General features: G+C 42.8%; 2 protein-coding genes across 4 annotated transcripts in view; one reads left to right on the forward strand and one right to left on the reverse strand.

Moving 5' to 3' along the window:
- The window catches only part of usp40 (ubiquitin specific peptidase 40), a 104,255-nt gene extending 98,846 nt beyond the window's left edge, over positions 1-5,409 (reverse strand). The window contains exon 1 of one of the 2 annotated variants that reach the window (XM_078403640.1): positions 5,277-5,409. Coding sequence is in view for 1 of the 2 variants with exons in the window: in XM_078403642.1 (XP_078259768.1) it covers positions 5,277-5,394 (118 nt within the window). In the remaining variant the exon portion in view is untranslated. The remainder of the gene's footprint in view (positions 1-5,276) is intronic. The other variant, XM_078403642.1, reaches the window with a different exon arrangement.
- An 876-nt stretch (positions 5,410-6,285) lies between these two features.
- The window catches only part of lrrc3 (leucine rich repeat containing 3), a 58,885-nt gene continuing 37,182 nt past the window's right edge, over positions 6,286-27,988 (forward strand). Inside the window, exon 1 of one of the 2 annotated variants that reach the window (XM_078403647.1) lies at positions 6,286-6,604. The gene's annotated coding sequence lies outside the window, so the exon portion shown is untranslated. Of the gene's footprint in view, positions 6,605-9,588; positions 9,920-27,988 lie in introns of those variants that run through there. The other variant, XM_078403646.1, reaches the window with a different exon arrangement.

The raw sequence follows: 27,988 nt of genomic DNA on the forward strand, positions 1-27,988 counted from the left end.
CAAATAGGACTGGTCACGTGTGTGACATGCGGCGTCACACACAAGACCAGTCATATTTGACTTCTGACCCTCAACAAACATTGTCAGAACATATAAAAATTTCACTTGATAAACTTCGACATATAAGTCACATGTACAGTACAAAACAATATACCTGTAATGCTTTCAGAATTAGAAGAGATGTATTCCACAATTTTGGTCACACACATGATTAAGAATGGCCCATTGGGGATACCTATGAATTTAATTCATTTTCCAATCTCCAAAATACAGAGCACATCCCAAGATATACCAAATGAGTATTTTACTTCTAAATTATTGGTTGGTCATCACAAAATAAAGCTGAAGTTGTCAGAACTCAGTGAACAAGTCGTTCTGGCCAATAATTATTTACAATGAATCTTTTTGGATTATAAGCTTATACACTGATCTCCAACATTTGTGACATAATGTGACAACAATAGAAGCTGACAGAAATACACAAATGATACCAGGAACAGCACCAATAAAAGCACTGCTGTTTATGCTTTCCTTGACTAAAGTCCAAAACACTTCCTGTGTTGCTATTTACAGATATAATGGACACCATTATAACAACAAAACCAAGTTGCAAACCAGATAAAGAGAGAATCAGGGGAGATTTTACAGAAAGTCCCTTCTACAAAACTACCCATTTCCACTAATACTTTTGCTGAAGTTCTCATTCCTAATCTTGCAACATCCTAAATCAATAAAACTTTCCTTTCTGCCTTCTTACTGTCCACACTACACAAAATTTAAACAACGAACGGCAGATGCTGGTTTGTACCAAAGATAGACACAAAGTCTTAGAGTTACTCAGCGTGCCAGATAGCATCTCCGGTGGGAAGAGGAGGAAGGGGAAAAATGGGTGTGAATCAAGATGGGGCACAGGGAAGAGAGGAGGCAGTTGGTTGGGGGAGAAAGTTTGAAGGTTAGTTACCCAAAATTGGAGAATTTGTTATTTGTACCAAAGATAGACACAAAGAGTTGGAGTAACTCAGCAGGTCATACAGCATCTCTGGAGAAAAGGAATAGGTGATGCTTCAGGCCTACCTAAGCAGAATGTGAGGTTATGAGTACTGTTCCTCCAGTTTGCATGTGGCCTCACTCTGGCAATGAACAAGGCCCAAGACAGAAATGTCAGTATAGATGTGTTGGAAGGAAAACTGCAGATGCTGGTTTAAATCGAAGGTAGACACAAAATGCTGGAGTAACTCAGCAGGTCAGGCAGCATCTCTGGAGAGAAGGAATGGGTGACGTTTCGGGTCGAGACCCTTCTTCAGTCTGAGGTGCATACTCATGTTACACTTGGGTAGTTTACACCCCAGCAGTATGAACATTGACTTCTCTAACTTCAAATAGTCCCTGCTTTCCCTCTCTATACCCCCCCCCCCTTCCCAAATCTCCCACCAGTCTTCCTGTCTCCTCCTACATCCTATCTTTGTCCACCTCCTCCCCTGACCAGCGGATGTTGGTTTACAAAAAAGTCTGAAGAAGGGTCTCGACCTGAAACGTCACCCATTCTTTCTCTCCAGAGATGGTGCCTGACCCGCTGAGTTACTCCAGCATTTTGTGTCCAAGGTCAATATAGAAATGGGAAGGGCAGTTAAAATGTTAACTGGGAGATCCAACAGGAGTAGGCAGACCTAGCTTGAATTACAAGAAGAGGCTAGAATAGGCTGGGACATTTGTACCTAGAGTGAAGGAGGCTGAAGGATGAGCTAAGTCATGAGGGGCCTAAATAAGGTGAATAGTCACAAGGGTAGGCCCAAGATACCCAGGCTCGAGGAGTCCAGAACTAGAGGGTATAGGCTTAAAGCAAGAGAGGAAAGGTTTAAAAAGGACATGAGGGGCAATTTTTTCACATAGAGCAGCACATCTGTTCGCCACTCATGTGGAACAAGCTGCCAGAGGAAGCTGCAGAGTCAAATACAATGTTAAAGTTTTCAAAAAGAAATTGAGATGGGTACATGGATATGAACGGTTTAGAGGGATTTGACTCTCCACCGCTGTCCCAGGAAGACAGGTTCGTGGAACCCAGGCCTCCTCTTTCTGAAGTCAACGAACACACCTGGAATTGTACGACTCTATTAATCCAATGCATAATTAACCTACCCAGTCACAATTTTTTAGATGTGGGAGGAAACCCTCGCAGTCATAAGGAGAATATGCAAACTCCATGCAGATAGCACTCAAGGTCAGGATTGAACCTGGGCTTCTCACTCTATGAGCTGTGCTACTGTTCCACCCATTCCTTATATGGGAACACAAAAATCAAATCTCAGTTGCAATATAGTGAGAAGGAAGAGTTCCTTTTCACATCCAAGTATGTCGCCACCATCCTTTTTGCTCATATATTCTATCGCCAATTCCTCCATACTGACTGTTCCACGTGCTTAAACATTTGATACTAATTTTGTTATGACCACCTTATTTTGTTTGACATTGCATTTGACTCAAAAGCATTGTCCAACAAATATTGTCATCTTTCACATATCATCATGCATAGTATTCCAACCCAAAACAAACAAACCAAGAGTACCCATTCTTCTCTTATGTCTACAGTAGACACAAGTAACAGCGGATGTTGGTTTACAAAAAAAGACAAAGTGCAGGAGTAACTCAGCGGGTCAGGCAACATCTTTGGACAACATGGATAGGTGACATTTCAAGTCAGGACCATTCTTCAGACTGATTGTGGTAAGAGGGAGAAAGTTGGAAGGAAGGTGGGGCAGGACAAAGCCTACATCCAAGACACCTCACACCTACAACAATTTCAATTTCTAGACCCCCCCATCGCCTCATCTTTACCAGGGATGTCCAATCCCTATATACCTCCATCCCCTATCAGGAAGGTCTGAAAGCTCTCCGGTTCATCCTTGAACAGAGACCCAGTTAGTTTCATTCTACTAATTCTGCTCCACTTGGCAGAAACTGTCCTCACTCTCAACAACTTTTCGTTTGATTCCTTTCACTTTCTCCAAGTTAATGGTGGGCACTCACATGGGCCCTAGCTATGACTGCCTTTTTGTTAGTTACATCAAAGTCCTTGTTCCAAGCGTACAGAGGCACCATCCCTCATCCCTTTCCCTGCGATCTCAATGACTGCCTCCTGCACCCATGCGGATCTCGTCGATTTCATTAACTTTATCATTAACTTCCACCCTGCCCTCAAATTCACTTGGACTAACTCTGACACCTCTCTCCCCTTTCTTGGTCTCTCTGTCTCCATATCAGGGAACAGACTATCAACTGACATCTACTACAAATCCCAGTTATCTGGACTACATCTTCTCCAAGCTGCCTCTTGCAAAGACACTATCCCCTATTCACAATTTCTCCACTGCATCTAGGATCTGCATTATAGGACATCCAAGATGTCCTCTTTCTTTAGCAAACATGGTTTCCCCTCTGCTGTCATAGCTGGATCCCTCACCTAAGCCTCCTCTGAGTCCTGCTCTCACTCCCTCTACCCCCGACGGATCAAAGATATTCCTCTGGTCCTCAGCTTTCACCAGCCTCTGCATTCAACGCATCATTCTCTGACATTTCTGCCACCTTCATGATCCCACCACCAGTCAGATCTTCCCATCGGCACCCCTTTCCGTCTTCCACACAGACCACTCCTTCCGAAACTCATTGTTACATTCATTCCTTCCCACCCAAACCACCCCTGCCCAGATACTTTACCCTACTGTTGCAGCAGATATAACACCTGTCCCTATAACTCCCCCCTCACATCCTCCCAGGAACCCCAGCAGTCCTTCCAGGTGAGCTGGAGGTCGACATACACCTCCTTTACCTCATCTACAGATTCGGTATTTCCCTATGTGATCTCCTTTACATCGGCGAGACCAAATGCAGACTCAACGACCTTTTCGCCAAATACATGCACTTGGTCTAACAAGACCTGCTGGAACTCCCGGTTGCTAACCATTTTTACTCCCCTTCATATTCCTATAGAGACTTTACTGTCCTGGGCCCCCTCTATTGGCAAAGTGATGCCACACACAAACTGGAGGAACAGTAACTCATATTCTACTTGAGTAGATTACAAACTAATAATATGAACATAGAATTCTCTAATTTTAGGCAACCTTTTTCTTCCTGCTGCCTTCCCTGTGCCCCACCTGGACTTGCACCCAGTTCTTCCCTTCCCCCTCCTCTTCCACCTATTTTCTTTCCTCTGGCTGTGCAATTCGCACCACTTATATCCTATCTCACATTTTGGGTTTACATTTCTGGCCTTTGTCCAAACTATCTGCTTGCCAAAAACACTCCTCACCTGTATCCATCCAGCACTCGCCAGGCTTTGGCCTGCCCCATCTCTCTTCCAGTTTTCTTCCCCTTCCCCCACAATCAGTCTGAGCAAGAGACTCGACCCAAAACCTCATTTATCCATGTTCTCCAGAATGGCTACCGGAACTATTGAGTTACTCCAGCACTTTGTATCCTCCCTTTTGTCTGCAAGATCACTTTAGGAGATGATCACACTGTGCATCCTTCAGTTCTTTGCTCAATGCCAATATGTATTAGTAAACACTCTTTGTTTTTTCCCAACTACAATCAACATCAAAGTCCAAGGCACTAATCTTAATTTTTCCATAAAACATTCCTAGCTTAGAAGTGACAAGATGACAATAACTTTTGAGCAGGAAGGAACTGCAGATGCTGGTTTAAACCAAAGGTTTAACTTTTGAGAAGTCAGCAATGACTATTCAGCAGGGAACGTAAGGCAAAATTTCATATATGGGCAAAATGTTTTCATGAAATTATGAATATCGAAACAAAGTTTTGCTCTTTACTATCATTCCAGACCATAATGTCTCTGACCCAGCAGTCTAATCAAAGCGAGCCCAATCTATCACAGCACATCTATGGTACTGCACAATTTTGAGCTCAGCCTTAACCAGACAATATATATGGCAGGTTCTGGAAATCTAAAATTAAAAATAGAAAATAATGGAAATATATAACAGGTCAGAGTAATATTTTTGGAGAAGGAAAAACAAACTTTAAAGGCCTTTCATCAAATCTGACCTGCCAAGTATTTTAAGCCTTGAATTTGACGTTTTATGTATTTTTGGTCCTGTAAAAATGTCTTATCATTCCTACTATTAACACATGGAGGTGAGAGTGCAGCAACTTCACCGAGCACTCCGCCAGCTGCAACTTGTCTTAAATCCACAGATGAGAGAAGCTTCCAGAAGGAAAAACAATATTTGAAGACCCAACAGCAGCCCATGAGTACTCACTACAATCCGAGATGCCGCTATTATTATTATTATCATTCACTGTGAAGATTTCTTCGGGATTGAATGGCCGGCAGAGAGTGGCAGCATTTCCCTGGGAACAGCACTTCACCTCATCCATAAACGGCCATTACTCTAGATGCCAAGTTACCGCGCAAGCGCGGCAGCGCTGCATGCTGGGCGTTGTAGTCCCTGCACTTTTTGTTCATTGTCGAGCATGGGCCGGGAGAACTACAGTTACCGGCAACCTCCTGCTCCCTGGGTGAAGAGGTTGTGAAGCAGGGCAAACTTTGGAGTGACCAGGCGACGCCAGTTAGCAGCTCAACCTCTACCAGTTGCTCATAATTCAACAGTAAAAATACCGCGGACGTTAGTAATCTGAAAGAAAAGCAAATGTCAGATATATTGGACGGATTAGGAAACATCTGAGGAGAAAGAAGACATTTATTGGCACACTTTGTACCTGATGCCTTTTTGCAAGTCAGAAAGCTGTGGATTCAGTCAGTCCTACAGACTGAGAAGAGTATGTTGACACAGCGGTCTGTAGCATGGATGTGGCAGTTTTGTTGGAGTTATTTATTGAGGAGGCTGTTTTGTAATCAATCCAATACGAAGTATTCGGTGAACCATAAAACATTTATTAAACCCATGCTGAGTGAGCGTTCCTCACTTCTGCTAACAGACTAACCGAACAAGCAACAAACTAACTATATCAGTGACTCCAGGCCTACCTAAATCCTGGACTGGATTACAAAGTGGAAAGGGTACCATGCATAGGATATGTGGTGAAGGTTATATAGACAGAGATAAATATGGTTGATCTACATCCTTCCTCTTCAAGAAGCAAATCACAATTAAACAAACATACAGTGGAGTATATGGGGAAACACCAATATAGGGGGAGTGCACTTTATGTTGCGTACTGTGCGCCGAGAGCTGCAAATGAGAAGACAGCTCACCGACAGTTCAAACACGGTCCTTGTTCTAGTCATTGTACTTCGGGTTCAGCTTGCAGAGGCGGCCTGTGCGCGTATGGTACCAGCCGTCACCTTCCCTCACCGAGGATTGAACTGGAGAAGGGAGCGGCACCGCAAGTCTGGTCGGTGTTGAGGGTGATGAAGGAGACCTTGGCAGCAGCCGGGGAGGTGAAGCAGCAGGCGAGGCACCTGGACGGGGTCAGCAGGCAGTTGTGGGACCGTGGGGCAAGAAGCGTTGGACCGTGGAGGAGACAAAGTGGTGTAGTCAGGATAGTGTCGAGGCTGCACTGGCTCATTGACCGGACGAAGGTGTTGCCGGGTACGTCTGTAGGTGCCATCACCAACACGGACCAGGTAAGAGCGCGACTCAGGGGTAGGGCCTTGAATGACTCCCAGCCGATCGTAGCCTTTTGGCGTTTGCAAGCGGACAACCTGGCCTTTGTTTAGTGGTGGAAGCGGTGTGCTAGACTTGTCATAGTATATTTTCTGAGTGTCACGGCGTTGTTGGAGTTGTGTCTGGACCGCCAGAGGGGCACGAACCTGCGGTTGTAGCATCTGCTTGGCTACAGGTAGCGTAGTGCGAGTCTGCCTGGACATAAGGCGCTGGGCAGGGGAACCCAGAATCGAATGTGTCGTTATGAGATATACACATTTGAAAAATCCATAAATCACAAAAAAAAAGATGCCTAGGTTATTTGACCAACCTATCGGTTGAATTTAAATATTAATTTTTTACAGGTTGTAGGGTAGTGGGTAAGGATCGTGTTAATGCATGTAACTCATTTTTCACAAAAGTGAGGGCTAGCACTTTATTGCACCGACCCCCTCAATTATATGTTAAATTCAAAACTAAACTATGGTAACAATGTACATTACTCATGTCTAAAGCTAGCACTTCTGTATCAGTGTAGGTATGTATGCATTACATTTTATTACACTAATATAGAATAAAAGAATGAAAACATATCTTGACATGTATTCTGTTGTGGTGACCGTATAATAACAGAAGCCTTACACCTGGATAACGATCCAAAGACTTTATTAACTACATAGCAAGCACGACCTCACGCCTGCACGTTCCACTTACACTAACCCGAATCTCGCAAGCGGTGGTCACTCAAAAGCTAAAAGGGCGTAACTACAAAAGCATGACGCATAACATGAGTGACACCATTGCACTAATTTACATCCCCCCCTCTTAAAGAATCAACAGCGATACAGACCCATAAACTAAGCATGTCATGTATAACAATCGGTGACAAACTGGAGGAAAGTTAAACATAGTCCGGATACTTCACAACTGGCCTGCAAACACGACCAACACGTGTACGAAAGAGACCATCTCTATTCTTCTTATCCGGGGAGAGAGCAGGTGATTCCACAGGCGAGGGAGACGGAATCAACGTCCCTGGATACGAAGCAGGAAACTGGAACAGGCGATGAATATGGAGGCGAAGATGGAACAGGCAGAGGAGCTGTTGCAGACATGGATTGTTGTGCTGGCAAAAGCATGCGAGTGCCATTAAGCGCAAACGGAAGCGAACTTGGACGATCTGGATTATACGGAGGAGGAACAGGCTCGTTCACAGGCAGGATGTGTCGCCTGTTACGTCGGTAGGTACCGCCATCGGCACTAACGATATATGAGCGTGGCTCCAAAGCAATTCCAGAAATTACTCCGATACGGTCATGACCTCTGTCAGTCTGTAAGTGGACCACCTGCCCTTTGGTCAGCGGTGGCAGTGGCCTACTTGTCTTGTCAAACCATCGTTTTTGAATGTCACGCTTCTGTTGCAACCTGGATTGAACCTCCTCCGGTGGAAACACTTGTGGGACAAAGCCTGATTGGCTACAGGCACTGTGGCACGGGTTTGCCTTGATAATAAACGTTGAGCGGGTGAACCCAAGATGGGGGTCATGGGAGATGTTGCGTAAGTTAAGCAGATCCAGGAATATTTGCTCTGTACGAACGTTCCATGAGCTGTTTAGCACTTTTGACAGCCCGTTCAGCCAGCCCGTTAGACTGGGGATATTCCGGGCTGCTGGTGATGTGGTGAAGATTCCAGTGTCTAGCGAACTCCCTGAATTGTTGGCTGGTGAATTGACTGCCGTTGTCAGTCAGCTGTTTGACCGGGGATCCGTGGACTGAAAAGTGGCGAGATAACTTCGAAATCACTCCGCTGGAAGTGGGGCTGCTGAGAAAATCAATGTTGAGCCATCCTGAATAAGAATCCACGAGCATCAGGTATTGTTTGCCATGCCAATCAAATATGTCAGCTGCGACTGTAGACCACGGGAGTTCAGGTACCGGATGTGAAAGAAGCGGTTGCTTTTGTTCGTGAGGAGCCAAACTGTTACACACTGCGCAGGATGCCACATTCTCGGTGATGTATTCGGCCATGCCAGGCCAGTAAAACATGCTTCTCGCCCGTGAAACAGTGGCTTCAGCACCCGGGTTTCCCACATGGACAGCGTTAAAATACCGGTGGTACTGCGAGGCAGGAACCACGGCCTTGTGTCCTTTTAAAATAATGCCATCTTGCAGCACTAACTCATCTCGGACAGCAAAGGGCCGGACTGGCAGCAGAACGTTGTAGTGTTTGTCTGGCCAGCCGCGCTTAATGACGGAGGTTAGCGACCGTAGGGTACTGTCAACAGCAGTGTGGGCAACCAGGTGCTTCATGCAGGACGAAGGGATAAAAGACACACACATCACACACATCACCCTCGCAGGTCTTCCGGGGTGCACGCGAAAGAGTATCGGCCAGGTGCATATCCTTACCACGTTTGTGGATCAGCACGATGTCATATCTTTGAAGTTGCAGGAACATCCGTTGTAGGCGCGCTGGAGAGGTGTGGATAGGTTGGTGGTCAGTTTCAATTGTGACAGTGTGGCCAAAGATGAAATCATCGAATTTCTTGCAGGCAAAAACAACCGCTAACAGTTCTTTTTCAATTTGGGCATATCGTTGCTCTGTCAGTCATGGTGCGCGAAGCATAGGCAACAGGCTTATTGCCATTGCCATCATTCTGAAGGCATGCAGCGCCCAGCCCGTGTTGTGAGGCGTCACAAGTAAGAGTAATCGGTAGTTTAGGGTCAAAGTAAGCCAGTCGGAGCATCAGACATCCGCCGTTTAAGAGTGTCAAATGCAGTCTGTTGTTGCTCGTGCCAAGTCCGAACAGAGTCTTTGTGTGTAAGCTGGCGCAATGGGGCTGAAATTTCACTGGTCCTGAATGAATTTGCTCAAATAGTTGGCCAGGCCAAGGAATCTCTGTAAACTGAGCACGTCTGTGGGTGCTGGAAGCTCATTGATAGCACTAGTTTTCGCTGGATCAGTTTTGAGGCCGTCTTTGGTAAATATATGGCCTAAGAATTTTACCTCATTCACCCTGAATTTGCATTTTAGAGGATTTAGCTTGAGATGGATGGCCTCGGCATCATGCTCGTTGACCGTTTTTCCAGCAATGAGGATATCGTCCACTACAATGGAGCACGGGTAGCCCGCAAACAATTGCTCCATGGCTTGTTGAAATACTTCACTGGCAGAACATATACCAAAAGGCATCCGAAGAAATTTATAATGTCCGAATGGAGTGCTGAAAGTTGTCAGCTTAGAGGAGTTATGTTCCAGTGGAATCCGCCAAAATGAGCTCTTGGCATCTAGCACCGTGAGTACAGTTGCTTCAGCCATCTACGTCGCAATCTCATCCACAGTGCGCACGGGATAACGTGGTCGTTTGATCACTGTGTTTAAGTCCTTGGGGTTGATACAAATCCGTATCTCATCTCTGTTCTTCTTAGCAGCGACAACCATTGTGGAGACCCAGTCTGAGGGGTCAGATACGGGAGTAAGCACACCCAGAGACACCATTCTGTTAAGTTTACTTTGAACACGATCCCGCATAGCGTGGGGAATCTTATGAGCCGGACGAACAACTGGGCCGAACAGTGCCCAGCTTATCGTTAAACAAATCTTTGTATTGTGTCAGAATTTGATGTGTAAAATCACAGTCTGTAGTCAGAGGACAGACAGAAGGGCTGAAAGTGATCAAACCCATATCTAGGCATGCATCAGCACCCAGTAGGGATAGTACATTCTCGCGTTGCAGCGTGCTCCTGAGTCGACTTTGAGATAAAGGGTTTTGCCATTAATGAGCAAAGCGACCTTGGGATCTAGCTGTTGGTGCACTGACATAGACAAAGCATGTATATCAATCTCTGCACTTTCGCCAGCTGTTTGTACAACCATGGGAACTGCATTTGAGCTAGCTAGAGCTTTTAAGGATAGCGGAGTCAGGGGGTATGGGGAGAAGGCAGGAACGGGGTGCTGATTGAGAATGATCAGCCATGATCACATTGAATGGCGGTGCTGGCTAGAAGGACCGAATGGCCTCCTCCTGCACCTATTGTCTATTGTCTATAACTGGGTGTGAGAACTCAAAGATTGAACCTTCATCATGAGCAAGCGAGTTGACTGTCTGTCTCGTTTGAAATCTGTTACTGCGTGATCGACAACACCTAATGAAATGGTTTCGTTGATTGCAGAAATGACATAGTTTTCCATACGCAGGGCAACGATCACGAACCACGACATGTGAACCTCCACAGTTGAAGCAATTATCGATCAATCTTAGCTTGGTGACCGGCACTTGAGATAAACGAGGAGGTTTGATAAGACATGCTGGCTGCATTAATTTCACGAGCAGCAGAATGTCCCAGAGTTTTAATGTGAGCATCAGTCAATTCAGCTATGCGACAGCGGTTTTCAGCAGCCGCTTTGGTTAGGTCAACTTCCCGCAGTAATTCATCGCGCAACTTATCATTCAGTATGCCATGGATTAAACGATCATGAACAAGACTATCATGAATATCACCAAATTCGCATTGACTAGAGATATGCTTGAGCGCACTCATGTATAACTCAACAGGTTTTCCTTGTTTTTGATCCCTTGAAAAGAAGTTATGGCGTTCAATGCTCACATTGATTTGTAACTCACATAATTGTCGAAATTTACGTAGGAGACATTCAGGGTCATGGATACACTCAGCAGCAATTTGGTTACCATTAGCGTCAACTCTAGCCGGTGCATAGTGAAATCTTCTGGCACGACGAGCAGCTTCCGTGCCCGCCAAATTAAGAAGGATTAACGCACGAAGAGCAGGAACAGCCGTAGGGTATGCAGCATCACTGTAAATTAGATTGAAAAATCCTCTTCAAAAACACGCCACCGTTCCGCGAGATCTGCATCAAACACCAAGATCTCCGGTTTCCTGAGAACAGAAGCCATCACACACAGTAGAAAAATAACAAACTAAGATAAAAACAAGAGGAAAACAATAGAATTTGGAGTAAGTTCGTACACTTCTGACACCATGTTGTGGTGACCATATAATAACAGAAGCCTTACACCTGGATAACGATCCAAAGACTTTATTAACTATTGACTACATAGCAAGCACGACCTCACGCCTGCATGTTCCACTTACACTAACCCGAATCTCGCAAGCGGTGGTCACTCAAAAGCTAAAGGGACGTAACTACAAAAGCATGACGCATAACATGAGTGACACCATTACACTAATCTACAATTCATAGTTATTTTATTCACAATATTAGGATTTCAGGAAATAAGTTTGATGTCACTGATTGCGAATGTGTATGGGTAGGCCCTAATGAAATCTATGTGAGAGAACAGTGATCATGATAGGGAGAACCATGTGCTGAGAAGTGTGTGCATGACTGATGGATATATATATATATATATATATATATATAAACATAGCACAAAAAGTAAGGAAATTTGTGTTTGGTAGATTATTTCTTTGTTGTAACAATGCGCCCATGAAAAATTTGCCAAACAGCTTATTCTGCTGTTGCTATTGACTCTTGTTTTGAGCTTCTGGTACCCCCAGGTGCTGACAAGAATGGGATGCCATCCCACAACAGTGTGTGACCAGGCTGGTGACCAGCATGAGGAGGAGGTGCCAGGCTGTTATGGCTGTGTATGGTTCTTCCACACGCTACTGTGGCTCCTGTTTATTAAATGAATAAATTGTTAAATTGCCAATATGTCTTGTTTCTTCAGACTTCAATCATCCAATCCACCAAACAACACCGAACAAGAGTCAATGGCAGAATAAGCTGTTTGGCATTGGCAGAGAAGATTTGGCAAATTTTTCATGGGCGCAACCCATATACTCAGCTCTGCTGCTCATCCCACAAATGCATGTTCCTTACAAATGTGGCACCATTTAAAAGGGAAATAAACAGGCTTTCCAACGGTATAAGATTTATTGCCAAGAAGCATTGTTACAACAAAGAAATAATCTACCAAACACAAATTTCCTTACTTTTTGTGCTATGTTTATATTGTAGAGAGAGAGAGATTGAAAGAAAAAGGTTACTAAACAAATAATTAGAGGAAATCCCAAGAAATAAACTATATATATATGATTAAACCATAAACATAAACCATAAAGGTCAAATCACCTTTATGGTTTATGTACATCATGTGAAAAATAAGATAAAGAAAGAAATAGAGCATTGCTTTAAATCAAAGTTGCTTCTGATCCATGAGAAGGAACTATGAAATCTATTTATCTCTCTCTTATATAAGTTAAATTTGTGCCGAGTGCGTGTTAGAGCAATACAAGGGAAACTGCACAAAAGAGGGAGAAAGGATGGGAGAGAAATAGGCAGAAACAGTAAGAAAGAATAAAATCAGAGATTAAGCAGGGGAAAAACATTTTAAATGAAAAATAACAAAAAACTGTGAATTGATAGATGAGATATATTCTGCATTTTTATGGTATCATCACACATACTGTTCCCCCACAACAATGATTACACTGCCAGAGACCTAACGAACGGTGGGGTTTGCTTCCTAAAATGGCGGACGTTCCACTCCGTTGCGTACTACACTTCAGTATACGTGATTTTGCAGAAGTGGTCTATCTTGCTCCGCTCTATTATCTTTGATAGCGAGTTATTAAATGCATCAGTAATCTGGATGAACATTGATATCGCAGATTATGGTAAATTTGGAAGAAACTGTAGGGAAAGGGAGATAAATAAATCATAGGATTAGAAAGGAATTTTACAAAAACAAATAATATAGAGTTAATTATCTGGAAATCAATGGGCGGTCACGGTGGCGCAGCGGTAGAGTTGCTGCCTTAATGCAGCACTGGAGACCCGGGTTCGATCCTGACTACGGGTGCTGTCTGTACCGAGTTTGTACGTTCTCCCCGTGATCTGCGTGGGTATTCTCCGAGATCTTCGGTTTCCTCCCACACTCCAAAGATATACAGGTTTGTAGGTTAATTGGCTGGGTAAATGTAAAAATTGTCCCTAGTGGGTGTAGGATAGTGTTAAAAATTGTCCCCAGTGGGTATAGGATACTTCCAGTATACACCGATCAGCCAAAACATTATGACCACTGACAGGCAAAGTGAATAACATTGATTATCTTGTTACAATGGCACCTGTCAACGGGTGGGATATATTAGGCAGCAAGTGAACAGTCAGTTCTTGAAGTTGATATATTGGATGCAGGAGAAATGGGCAGGAGTAAACACCTGAGTGACTTTGTTATGGCCAGCCGACCGGGTCAGAGCATCTCTGAAATGGCAAGGCTTGTGGGGTGCTCCCAGTCAGCAGTGGTGAGTACCTACCGACAGTGGTCTGAGGAGGGACAAACCACAAACCTGCGACAGGGTGTTGGGCACCCAAGGCTCATCAATGCGTGAGTGCAATGAAGGCTATCTCGTCTGGTCAAAACTGATAGATGGTCTACTGTGGCACGTCACAGAAAATTTTAATGGTGGTTACGGGATAGTGCATCGTATGGGGCTGCACACGGAGGACCAACAGCATATTAGGCAGGTGGTCATAATGTTTTGGCTCATCATATTAATGATTTGGACGAGGGAATTGAATGCAACATCTCTAAGTTTGCGGATGACACGAAGCTGGGTGGCAGTGTTAGCTGCGAGGAGGATGCTAGGAGGCTGCAGAGTGACTTGGATAGATTAGGCGAGTGGGCAAATGCATGGCAGATGCAATATAATGTGGATAAATGTGAGGTTATCCACTTTGGCGGCAAGAACAGGAAAGCAGAGTATTACCTGAATGGTGACCGATTGGGAGAAGGGGAGATGCAACGGGACCTGGGTGTCATGGTGCACCAGTCATTGAAAGCAAGCATGCAGGTGCAGCAGGCAGTGAAGAAAGCGAATGGTATGTTGGCATTCATAGCAAGAGGATTTGAGTTTAGGAGCAGGGAGGTTCTGCTGCAGTTGTACAGGGCCTTGGTGAGACCGCACCTGGAGTATTGTGTGCAGTTTTGGTCTCCTAACCTGAGGAAAGACGTTCTTGCCTTAGAGGGAGTACAGAGAAGGTTCACCAGATTGATCCCTGGGATGGCGGGACTTACATATGAGGAAAGACTGGATAGACTGGGCTTGTACTCGCTGGAATTTAGAAGACTGAGGGGGGATCTTATAGAAACATATAAAATTCTTAAGGGGTTGGAGAGGCTAGATGCGGGAAGATTGTTCCCGATGTTGGGGGAGTCCAGAACCAGGGGTCACAGCTTAAGGATAGGGGGGAAGTCTTTTAGGACCGAGATGAGAAAACATTTCTTCACACAGAGAGTGGTGAGTCTGTGGAATTCTCTGCCACAGAAGGTAGTTGAGGCCAGTTCATTGGCTATATTTAAGAGGGAGTTAGATGTGGCCCTTTTTGCTAAAGGGATCAGGGGGTATGGAGAGAAGGCAGGTACAGGCTACTGAGCTGAATGATCAGCCATGATCATATTGAATGGCGGTGCAGGCTCGAAGGGCCGAATGGCCTACTCCTGCACCTATTTTCTATGTTTCTATGTTTTGGCTAATCAGTGTAGTCCCTGGTGGACTCTTCGGAAATGATGACCACAAGATACAAGATGTGCTAGGTTGGTTACCCATGCCTACTTGGATAGAAATACAAAAATCAGGAGCTAATCTTGTTCCAAATGACTGTGAAATGGTTGAGTGACATATTTTATCCTTGAAGTTGAATGTATTGAGAACTATTTCCAGAATCAAATGCAAACATTGTTTCTTCCAAACTATAGCTCCCGAAAAACCTCAATAGGCTGATGCCTCCATTACATGGGATGCAGTGCATACAAATTCTATCCTTCACTTGCTTGGATCCATATTTATCTATTGCGACATACATTAGTAACTAAAGGAATATTTGCTGCCCACCTTGTCAACTAGCAGTGGGGAACAAAAATGGCAAAACGCTTCACTTACAATACAGTGGCAGTAGAGTAATAGCAATATCACAACGACAGCCAGCTGAGCAGGAGGACCCCTTTAATTTCACTGAAATCACTTTTTCTTTGATAGCTTGACTACTTTGACTATATATCGCCACCTGTTCTGCAGCACCAAACCTGACATTTGCTATGTATTAGCACCAACAGAAAAATTTCTACTGACCAAATCATAAGGGCTCATTGAACACCAGCTTCAAGAATCCAGCCAAAGAGAAGCAAAGTTCTACCACCAATTTGAGTGAATAGTGAGTCAAGTCAAGAATGCTTGTCATGTGTGCTGAAGAACAGAACAGCAGCATAACAGGTCTGTAAACACAGCACTCATAGATAATATATTAAACAACAAAAGTTCAAAATATTAAAAAATAAACAACATTAGTGCAAAAAATCCCAAAGTTTTCAGGGCAACCAAGACTTTGTAATTTGTTGTTCAGTTGGTATTTGTAGTGTTCGAGAGCCTGATTGTTGATGGGAAGAAACTCCTCCTGAACCTGTAGGTCATGGTTTTCAGCCTCCCGTACTTTCTTCCCAATGGCAAGAGTGAAATGAGAGCGTGACCAGGATGGTGTGGGTCTTGATGCTGTTTTATGAGGCAGTGACTGTAGCTCTCTTCAGTGTTGGGGTTGTCAGTACCTGTGATAAATTAGGTGGTGTCCTGCACTTCTGTAATCTGTTCCTGGGCATTCTGTGCAGATGTAGAGAAAAAACCTAGATCGTTTAATGGTAGCTGTGTTAAACCTACTGAGTGCTTTTTAGACTGCATCAGGTGTATTTCTAGGTTCTTCGTATTTGTGTTAAATGGAAGAATGGAAGCTGCATAACAGAGGATGGTCTGATTTACGGGCTGTTGCCAGGAACACCAACCAAGATTAACATCAGCTGCAGACAAAAGTGATAGCAGATGATGGGATCTGGAGGAAGATGTGCTGAGCAACACACTGAAACAAATGTGCAGTCACTACAAAGGCCCTGTGGAGAAGGGTCTGCCGGCACTGGAAACTGAGGAATGTATTCCTATATAACAGCCTCTCAAACACATCACAGCTGTGTTTTTTCAAGAAGGAAAAATGAGTGGCATTGACACATTATAATAGAATGTACTGATTTGAAGGTACAACAAATGTAGAAAAAGACATGACTGGATTTTATTGTATTTCTTGCATACATTTTTTATGAATAAAGTATATTTTTGAAAGATATATAAATGTTGATTGTGGTGAATTGAAATGTTAAGTACCTCTTTCTTGCCATCCATGAATATTTATTATATTTGCACATGTTCTAGAGTAATGTATTAATGGTCATTTGATATATTAATATTACAACATAGAAGTAGAAAAAATATTTTGATGTAACGTGAAACATGATTGGCATAGAAGATCTGCTGAAAAGAATAGTGTTAAGTTTTGGGCATGCTCAATTTGTAATTTTCCTTTTTCCTAGTTCTTTAGTAGATTTATATTGAAAATGCATTTCCTGACATTGAAATCAGCCTGATATATTTCTCACATTTCTTATCTTTTCCGTGGATGGCTGCATTTTTGGGGATTTGATAGTCTTACATTTTGAAACCATAATAAATTTGTCGCTGTTATCTATTGGTGGGACCTTGTCACTGCTTGTTATGTGTTAGTATTTGTTGTTGCAATAAACTTCAGTGATAGAATGGCAGAATAATTCGATTCAGAGATGTACAAGCGTTAGAGAAGCTCAGATAATCTTGGCAGGGATTTGATTTGGAGGAGTTTTTAAAGATACGGAGGGAAAGAAAATGAATGAATTTGAAAACAAGGGTGAGAATTTTAAAATGAAGCTTTCTCTCAAGTGGGAAAATGTTAGCAAGTGATGAGTGAACAGGTTACGGTCTGAGATGGAACACTGATAGGAGTGTTTTAGATGAAAGTGAAAGTTTTCAGACAAATAGAAAGTGAATATTTATTAATGTTTGTAGAATATTGCATTAAGATATATTTATTGATTCTGTATGCGGGTGGGAGACCATTTTGATATTAAACATACCTTAATCTTTGAGGATTTGTTAAAATTGGAACATTATTGTTGAAATTTTACTCTTTTTAATTATTATAGTTGTATATGCTGTATATATAATTATTTTATGTATTCTATTCATACACTTTGTTCCTCATGACTTGCTTCCAGTATTTCATTCTCTTCCTTTCCAGTATACCTTTTTATTATATTCGTAACCAGCAATATAAAATTCACAGAAACCTTTGCAACATAGCTAATAAGATGGCACAGGATCGAGCAGGGGACACTGGGAACCATTAACCCACGCAATATGTGGACTTGCCTTGGAAGTGGCGTTAGAGTTTAGAGATATAACATGGAAACAAGCCCTTCAGCCCACCGAGTCTGCGCCAACCAGCGATCCCCGCACACTAACACTATCCTACACACTAGGGACAATTTACCATTTTTTTACTAAAGCCAATCAACATACAAACTTGCATGTCTTTGGAGTGTGGGTGGAAATCAAAGCACCTAGAGAAAACCTACATAGGTCACGGGGAGAATGTGCAAAATCTGTACAGGCAGCACCTGTAGTCAGGATTGAATCGGGTCTGTGGTGCTGTAAGGCAGCAACTCTACCACTGCACCACCATACCTTCCTACAGGACCAATGGGAAACTATTCAATCTGCATCATAATCTTTAGTGATCGATCTGCAGCAAACATTCAGAGGATGAAATGTGAATCATGTCAGCATGACTCGAGGGTCATCATACAGCACAGAAACTGTCACTTTGAGCCATCATATCCATGCTGATCATCAAGTATCTATATATATAATGATCTAATTTACTCAGTCCATTGGTCACTATGCCTCGGCAATTCATATGTATGCTTCTTAAATGTTTGAGCGTACATGCCTCCACCACCTTCTCAAGCAGCGTGTTTTTGCAACTATCCTCCGGGTGAAAAAAAATGTCACCAGATTCCCTCTCAACTCCCTACTCTTCAGCTTAAACCTGTGCCCTCAGGTTTTAGACATCTTTGCCATGGGAAAAGTTCCTTACTATTCACTCTATCTATGCCTCTCAAAATTGTGTATACCTCTATCAAGTATCCCCTTAGCCCGGGTCTGAAGAAGGGTCTCGACCCGAAACGTCACCTATTCCTTTTCTCCAGAGATGCAGTCTGACCCAATGAGTTGCTCCAGCTTTTTGTGTCTATCCCTTTAGCCTCCTCTGCTTCAAAGTAAACAAACCCAGCCTGACCATTCTCTCCTCATGTGAACATTCCTTCCAAGGCAATATTCTCGTGAATCTCCTCTGCAACCTCTCCAATACAATCATATCTTTCTTATAGTGTGGCAATCAGAATTGCACCACAATATTCCATCTGTAGCCAAATCAATGTTTTACAAAGTTGTACCAAAACCTCGCTGCTCTTCTAACCTCTTCTTTACATTTACATTTTTTAACCTATGCTCCAGCTAATAAAGACAAGCATCCCAAATGCTTTCTTTATCACCCTATCAATCCGTCCTATCACCTTCAGAGATTTCTGAACTTGTACATCTAGGTCCCTTTGTTCCTTAATATCCTCTTGCCCTACAATTCATGTCATATGTCCTACCCTTACTAGACATCCCAAAATGTATTATCTCTCACTTATCGGGATTATATTCCATCTGCCATTGACGTGCCCCACTTACTAGCTGATCAGTATCATTCTATATCCTCCTCACTATAAACAACATCAATAATCAGAAAAACAACCCTCCATTATCACCTGCTGTATCATAGAACCAAGTCACTTTTCAATCAAATTTGCCAATTTTCCTTAGATTCGTGGGTTCTAACCTTTTGAGCCAGCCTTCCAAAGGCCTCATTGAAGTTCATGTAAACTATGTCAAATGCACTTTCATCAACATTGTTAGTTACCAATTCAAAAAACTCAGTTAAATTGGTCAGACAAAATCTCTCACCAACTAATCAATGCTGATGATCTGCGAGCAATCCATGCCTTTCCAAGTGTAGATTAACCCCAACCCTCTGGATTTTTGCAGACATAACAAACCACAGATGCTAGAATCCTGAGCATGAAACAAACTGCTGAGAAATCTCAGCGAGTCAGGCAGCATCTGTATAGTGAATGGACAGACAACATCTTGGGTCAGGACTCTTCATCTGAAGGGTCCTGATCTCAAACAATGTCTATCAATTCCTTCCACAGATGCTGCCTGACCCACTGAGTTGCTCCAGTACTTTGTTTCTCCTTCAGGATTTTCCAGTTTCCCTATAACTACTATTAGACCCACTGGCCTAAAATTATGTGGCATATCCCTGCTGCCTTTCTGGAATAAATGTATCACATTTGCTGTCTTCCAGTCATCTGCCATCTCAGCTGTGGCCAGGGAAGATTTAAATGTCTCTGTCAGGGCTCATGCAATCTCCTCCATTGCCTCCCATAGCAGCTTGTGATATATATCATCAGCCCCTGAGGATTTATCCATCTTTATTCCTGCTTGGACATCTGATACCTCCTCCTTTTTTACCTTGACAATATTTCACCATCCTACTGAAATATCCTTCTCCTTGTACATTTAAGAGCTCACCCACATTTAATGGGTCCCAGTCTTTCCCTGGTTATGTAATTGCTCTTAATATATTTATAAAATGTATGTAGATTTTCCTTAAGCAAGCACTTAAAAGCTCTGGAGGGACACCACCAATGCTGTTTCTACAAAATTCCCCAAATACATAGGCAGTATTCTCACCCAGGTCAACGTCTCAGTTCTGTAGAGTAGGTCTCATCATTAACATGCCCGACAACAAAACTCTTCAGACTCTCAGGAATCCTTAGCACACAAGGTTCAAAATGGAGGAGTATTGAGAACTTTGGATCCATTCATTGGAAGCAGATGCAATACTAGTATTTAAGAGACTTTTATATATGCAGTCAGAGGAGATTCGTTTAACTTGACATCATTCATTGTGGGCCGAAAGGCCCACAATTCTCAGTTCTGGTTGCACCATTCTCAGTTCTGTCCTTTGGAAGCACATAGAAACCCAGCATAAATAATAGGAGAGCACCACTTCCAAACTACCCACCGATCTGTCCCATCAGTCACATTCTACCCTTCATGTGGCTGAATCTGCAAATCCCTATATTGGCTTCATCAGGCATACCAGAATTCACAAAACTAGAGTGAAAGCAAGTCAAGCTCGACTCCAAGGAAGAGAAGGATCTCCTCCCACCCAACAAACTTTATATGCAACTCCCTGATTTTGTTTTGAAATAGTTTGTTGTCTGCTTAATTATTTTGCAAAGTGTTCAAAACCTAGTCAGCAAGTACATGAGTGATGGATGAAATTAAGAATGCAAAAGAAAAGAGTTCTCAATACTTTGGCCCATACTTTTACTCAACTGACATTATTAAAATTGATGATCCGATCATAATCACAACCTGCTTCAATTCCTGCATTACTGAAGTGACAAAATTATTCGAAGAACTGAAAATCATTGGAATATTCTAAAGTCATGAAAAGTGTAATGGAAAAACCCCCGCAGTGCACCATGTCTGCGTGAACAACAAACATTCATGTTTACACTAATCCAACCCTAAACTATTTTTATTCTCCACATATTCAACACCCTAAAACCTATCAGTATCCACTTTTTGGGGATGTGTAAGGAAACAAGAGCAATTGGGGAAAACTACAGCCACAGAGAGAATATGCAAACTCCACACAGGCAGTCAGGACTGAACCCAGGATGCTGGAGCTGTAAGCCCATGTTTTGGTCTAGAAATACAGGCAGCTTTACTCATAAAATACAGCGTGAAATAATGTGTTTACATGTCAATTAATGTCACAGGTTGAAGAAGCATGTGGAATGTGTACCAGTGACATCTAGGCAGTGTGCCCTGAGGCTCTGCCAAACTGGATATATAACTGGCTATAACTGAAACACGACAGAAATAGAAAGGCAAGAGACTTTGTTGCATGTTTCATTATCTTGTCATTCAGGAAGCTGGAAGTTCAAACGTGTTATTGTAAGCGCAATTACTGTAAACCCTCGTTATAACGGATCATAGGCGGGGAGGAGGGGATAATGGTGCCCGTTATTACTGATTGTCCACTATAATCGAGTAAGAGATTATCATTGTATCAGTATTAGAAATAAACAACTGTAGTTGATGGTTAATAAACAGAAGGACACAAAGTGCTGGAGTAACTCAGCAAAACAGGCAGCATCTCTGGAGAACATAGATAGGTGATGTTTTGGGTCGAGACCTTTCTTCAGACTCTCAGTCTGGAAATGGTCCTGTAATCCAAGTGCGTTGACAGGCTGGTGGCCGGGGAAGAGGCAAAAATCGGCAGAATCAATGGACGTGGCCCATAGGCAGCCGGAGTGCATGTGAGGGTCGATGATGGTGGCGGTGGCAGCAGACATGGCCTGGAAGCGGCCAAGGAAACTATGTGTGTTGGTGGTTATGGCAGAAGGTCTAGCCTGGAAGCGGCGCAAACAGGGGTAGCCAGCGCTCTGGGGATGGTGCAGGCAGCTGTCGGTAGGACAGTCCGCTATAACCGAAATCCGTTATAAAGAGGTCTGTTAAAACTAGGATTTACTGTATAGAAATCTAGGAGAAAGAGATTACTTATCATCAATTATCATCTTCATTCAAGACAAGTATTGACAAAGGGATTGGAAAATAAGATACTACATATAATTTAGACTATGGGTTCATTGTGTGGATGCTCTCAAAGTTTACTTGATGAAACAAAATACAGAGCGGAGGTGCAGAACCTGGCGGACTGGTGTTCTGAAAACAACCTGTCCCTAAATACCACCAAGACCAAGGAGCTGATCATCAACCTCCGTAGGTCACACAACGGGGAATACGCCCCGATCTTTATCAACGGGGACAGTGTGGAGAGAGTGTCCAGCTTCAAGTTTCTGGGCGCTCATATTTCGGAGGACCTAACATGGTCCAATAACACAGCTGCGCTGGTCAAGAAGGCACAGCAACGACTGTTCTACCTAAGAACACTGAAAAAGTCTGGTCTACCCCAACAGCTACTGACAACATTCTACCGTTCACCATAGAGAGCATTCTAACACATGGCATCCCTGTATGGTATCTCAGCTGCATGGAGGCAGAGAGGAAAGCTCTTCAGCGGGTAGTCCATAGAGCTCAGAGGACCATCGGAACACAGCTACCAGCCTTGGAGGGCATCTACAACACACGATGCCTCAGAAAAGCAACCAGCATCCACAAAGACTCTTCACACCCCTGCAACAGTCTGTTCGAACTTCTACCATTGGGCAGACGATACAAGGCCTTCTATGCCCGCACCTCCAGACTCAGGAACAGCTTAATCCCCAGGGCCATAGCTGCTATGAACCGGTCCTGCAGAGCCGGATGGTCACATCGCACAGTGAACCGGCACAGATCTACTTGCACTTTATTCTGTTTTAAAACTGTTACAATTTGTTTCATTGGGTTGTTTAAATTAATACTGACTAGCTAATTAATTTCATGCATTGTATGGGAGGCGCATTCCAAATCTCGTTGTACCCCTGTACAATGACAATAAAGATATATTGTATTGTATATTGTATTGTATTGAAGACATTGAATATCTCCACTAATTCATGAAAATCTCTGAATGACTGTTCAAAGTGCAGAAGGAGTATTCAGAATAGTATTGAAAATGTTAAGTCTATGCGGAGGTACACAGAGCCCAACATAAATGGTGAAAGGAGCAGACCATCTCACATACTACCCACTCATCCATGGTAGAGTCTGTAGGTCTCACATTGGCCTTAGTAGGTGATCTCAGAACAGAAAAATAAGCAAGTCACCCTCATTCCTGAAGGATCACCTGAGATGAAGATATTGTTAGGTTAACGTTGGGGTGTTTACACATTTCGATTTCAATGAAATTGGGAACTTATCATATGGATTCTGGGACTGCATCAGAAGAGCAATTGAATTATCTGGACATGCATCAAATGATAATGCAAAGTATTCTTGGATGCCACTTGTGTAATTTTCTTTTGTGCAATGTATTCCACCCATCCTAACGTGTTTCACCTAAGCAAATGGCAGCTCTTGGGCCTGCTTCATCTTAATTAAAGGCAACCTACCTGTGCAGGTCCCGGTTGATGCAGTGATCCACATTCAGGTAGGCCTTATTTGAATAATATATTCCTGCTTCATCCCTTGTGCTGCCAAATTTGTAGCAATCCATGCAGTACTCACCAAACTTGAACCACTTGCCCGACATCCTCCCATCTACCAATCAGCCAGCCAAATTCCATCCTTCAAACCATCCCTTTCAACTGATCAGAAGCAACCTTTCCCCCCCCAATCCTTGACCTTCGATACAACTCATTTTGTTCTTCATTTGATGTTCTCTTCAGTGGTATAACCACTATTGAGAGCCTATAGGTTATCACCAATTATTTAATCTCCACCTAATCTGATCCAATTTCCTGATTTTCTGAAACAAAGTCATTATCTACCACTGACCTCACGTCATCCTCATAAGAACTCCCCTTTTCTTATTCCATTCTGACTATCCTTCCAAAATGTAAACACACCATATTATTATGTTTCTGACCTCAGGCAGCTGCAACCTTGTCTGTAAAACAACTAATAAATTCTACTCATTTGCCTCTGTTTTACCATCAATTCATCTATGCTGTGAAAGATACTTTGTGCGTGCAGATAAAGATCATTTAACGTTGACTTCATACCATGTTTCTTTGCATTGGCCCTGTTCACTGTTAGTTTTATTTACCATTAAACCCTCTATCCTTCCCATCACTCTGCATATCGTTATCTATTAGTTACATGGAGGGTGGGAGAGAGAGGGGTAGGGGAAGAGAAGGAATGGGAAGGACAGAGGGAGAAAGAAAGGAGAATGGGGAGGGAAAGAGGGAGGGAGTGGAAGAGTTAGAACAGTGGTAGGTGGGAGGAAGAGAGAATGGGGGGGGGGGGGGTTGGGGGGAAGACAGAGGTAGAGGGAGGGAAGATGGCGGATGGAAAGGGAGAGATAAATAAAAAATATCCTCTCACCTGATATATCTTTGCTCTATCTCTATACTAGAGGATCATTGTAAAGGAAAGATTGACCTTTTTTATGATCCATTCAGTGGTGGACAATTTAGACCTCAGATGCTACTGCATTTACCAGTGGCAAGCATTCAAACGAGATGTTGGTTGGCCTGCTGCAAATTGGCTGACAGCCATGCCTTTATGCATGCCAACCAATCTTTGGGCATTGGAGTTTTGCACACTGCATTTTAATACATATCATATACATCATGGGAATGTTAATGGGAAAGAGCTCTGAGAGCACTTTGCAACAAAACTATGCTGGTCTTAGGCAGGGGAAGCATTACATGACTATACACCCACCTTTCTTGGAATGCACTGCAGTGCAGTGGCCAGGCAGCCAATCATAATGCTTGAGGTCCAACAGGAAAAATTAAACTTAAATATCAAATGGCTGAAGTAATCTACAATACATTCAAAGTCTAAACCTGGCCAAAGTGATTTACACCAATGAAAAAGTTTCTAAGCACTTTCCACGCAACTGTTCCCACAAACAGTTACCAGGTAATTGCAATGGAGAGATGATTATTGCAAACTAGAACTTCCCACCTTCCCTCTCCTCTTTTGAAATCGCAAGCAAGGGGATCTGGCATCCCCCATGATGCAGCATCCCCCCTCTCCCCCCTTCCCCCTTCCCCCCCCCCCCCCCCACCCCCCCCCCCCCCCCTTTATTGAATTGGACCATCAATCTAGTTGGTTGTGCTCAGACCTCTTGGATGAGACTTGAAGACCCATTCTTCAGAGGTTGAGTAGCAGCTAAGAAAGCTTGGGACCCTCCATGGATTTATGGATCAATATTACATTAAAAAAAATATTTTACCTTATGAACTATGAGTGGAGCACTTTTGCTGCGAGATATTTTTGGCAGGAAAAATAATAGAGCTTTGTGGAGGAGGAGAAGAAATATCCTCTGGAACTTCAACGCTGTATCAGGTTTTGTCTGAAGCCATTCTGCTGCTCATAGGACATGTTGGAGCACGTTAACTTGCATCACTAATAGTTCAATGGTTCCTTCATATCTCTGGGAATAGATATTTGACCACCACTGAACGAATGGGCTGTTTTGATGTATAAATCACTTAAGGGCTGTACTAGTGACAGAGATAAGCGGTTGATATTATGGTGGACGTGAAGATAATTTTGTTTACTTGGCAGATTTTTATGAGCGACCTGATAAGTTTTTAGAAGCTTTGAAGAGGAACTTTCGAAAAGGGGATTTCATTATTGCATCAATACTTGCATGGAAAAGAGCAAGAGTGTGGGATGAACTGGTTACAATTGGTGCAGAAACAATGGACTGAACACGCTATTTCATTTTATGAGCTAGCAACAGAAAGAAACAGTCCATGAGATTCTTAATGCCTGGACAAATTATTCCCAGCAGTCATAACTGAAGCAGTTATCAGTTATCCCTCAGACGAGATTGAGGCTTGAATCAATAAAGGCAAGAGTAGCAACATCTGACTAAAGACAATTGACCGTCTTTTATTCGGCTGCAGAAAGGCCCCAATGGCGGTAAGGAATGGACCCTTTGGAGACGAGGCTAGTCGGAAGTGTACATTCATATATTAATGCCCTGTTTTGTTGTTCAATACTCTTGTTAAGAAATGCCTGAAATCCTACTATGTTAAAGTTGCTCTTTAAATGAGGTTGTAAATGTTGATCAAGTAACAGGATCTACTTTCTCTACCAGGGTAGATGGATTGCGAAATAAACTACAAAGATGAAAATGGAATGAAAATACAAAAATGAGTCCCACCAGAAGTTAACATAGCTCATGAAGGAATAGTTTTCAGCTTTGCATTAAATCACAAGTGCAACAAAGCAAGTCTGAAGTATTCTAAATTTAGTGCATTATTTTCCATACTGCTGAGCTTTAGATGTGATTGCTGCCAGTGATTTCTGCAGAGAGAAGTGCACTAAATTGTTCAAAGCAAATTGTGCATCCACATTACATGAATTTTTGTTACTTTCAGCCTGTACCTTAAATTTACACTGATATTTAACGTACTATGCCGTTTTGAGATCAGTAATATAACTTGTTTATTTTGGAAGTCTGCCAGAGCTTTGAACTATTGGATTTGTGAGTCAGCATTTTAAGACAGTGATTCAGTCAGACCCCATTCCCCGTTACAGAATTATGTGACATGAGGTCTATTGTCCTGGAATATTAAAAGTATTCAGTTAACAATAACTGGTTTATTTATAAATTGGTAGCAAATGGGTCAAAATGACTGAAACAATAAATTAGCACGGATGTGCATAAGAATTGAAATTTGACCATTTTTGAAGGGGGTGCTTTATATGCACACTTGCGCACATTCTCAGTGTGCTTCATAATTAATTTATTGAGGAAAATTACATCTTCACCATCTCCCCTCCCCCTCCACGCCTTTGGTTTAAGATATACAGCACATAGAGCAAATTAAACTCTTTTTGTTTCTTTTATTTTAGTGGTATTTCTCTTTTTTTTAAGTGGATAAAGAACACTAGATGAGACTTACATTATGTTAATCTTATTAAGCAATGACAATTTGGCACAACAGTGTGACGAGGTAGGCTCTGGCAGGCACTCAGGGAAGCTATCACATCGTCAGTGTTTAATTGGGTCCCTTGGTTATGACCACAAGGCACTATGATGAAGGTTTGCATGAATAATCCACCAGCCATTTCACATCAAGAGGTCTCAAAGGCTTTTACACTGGTGCCCTATCTGCTCTTTAAACTTTGCTTCCTGGCGAGTCCTTAATGAATGCTCATGGGGTTTAGCTCAATAATTCATGGGTAGTGAGTGCACACTGGCCCCATACTCCAACATCTATTGCCTTGGCAACATAATGCTGCTCTTTTGTTGCTATTGGCACCCCCCCGCCCCCACTCATTTTAGCAGTGTCATTACTGTCATAAGCAGCAACCATTTTACACACAGGAAAATCCCATAAACAGGTGTGTAACAACATTCAGATGAACTATTTTAATACGATTTGCAGGGTGCAACAATTAGCTAGGACACTTGGGAGAACTCCTCTGCTCTACTCTAAAGTAGTGTCAAGGGATCCTTTACATTCATCTGAGAGGGCAATTGGTTTAATAACTCATCCGAAATAACACCGGTTTAAATACACAGCCTGAGTACTTGGATCAACAATGGATCAATGGTGCTTTTATTATCATATGTGCAGAGTGCTAATGCACAGTGAAATTCCTTTCTTACAAACAGCCCACAAATAACCATACTCCCAATCCCCGATTAGCAAGTGTACGATAACAGTCCAGTGCAACCGGATGCAAGAAGTGCCATGTTTTGGCGCCAT

This window comes from Rhinoraja longicauda, chromosome 8 (genome assembly GCF_053455715.1).
Source record: "Rhinoraja longicauda isolate Sanriku21f chromosome 8, sRhiLon1.1, whole genome shotgun sequence".
In the NCBI taxonomy this organism is placed as follows: Eukaryota; Metazoa; Chordata; class Chondrichthyes; order Rajiformes; family Arhynchobatidae; genus Rhinoraja; species Rhinoraja longicauda.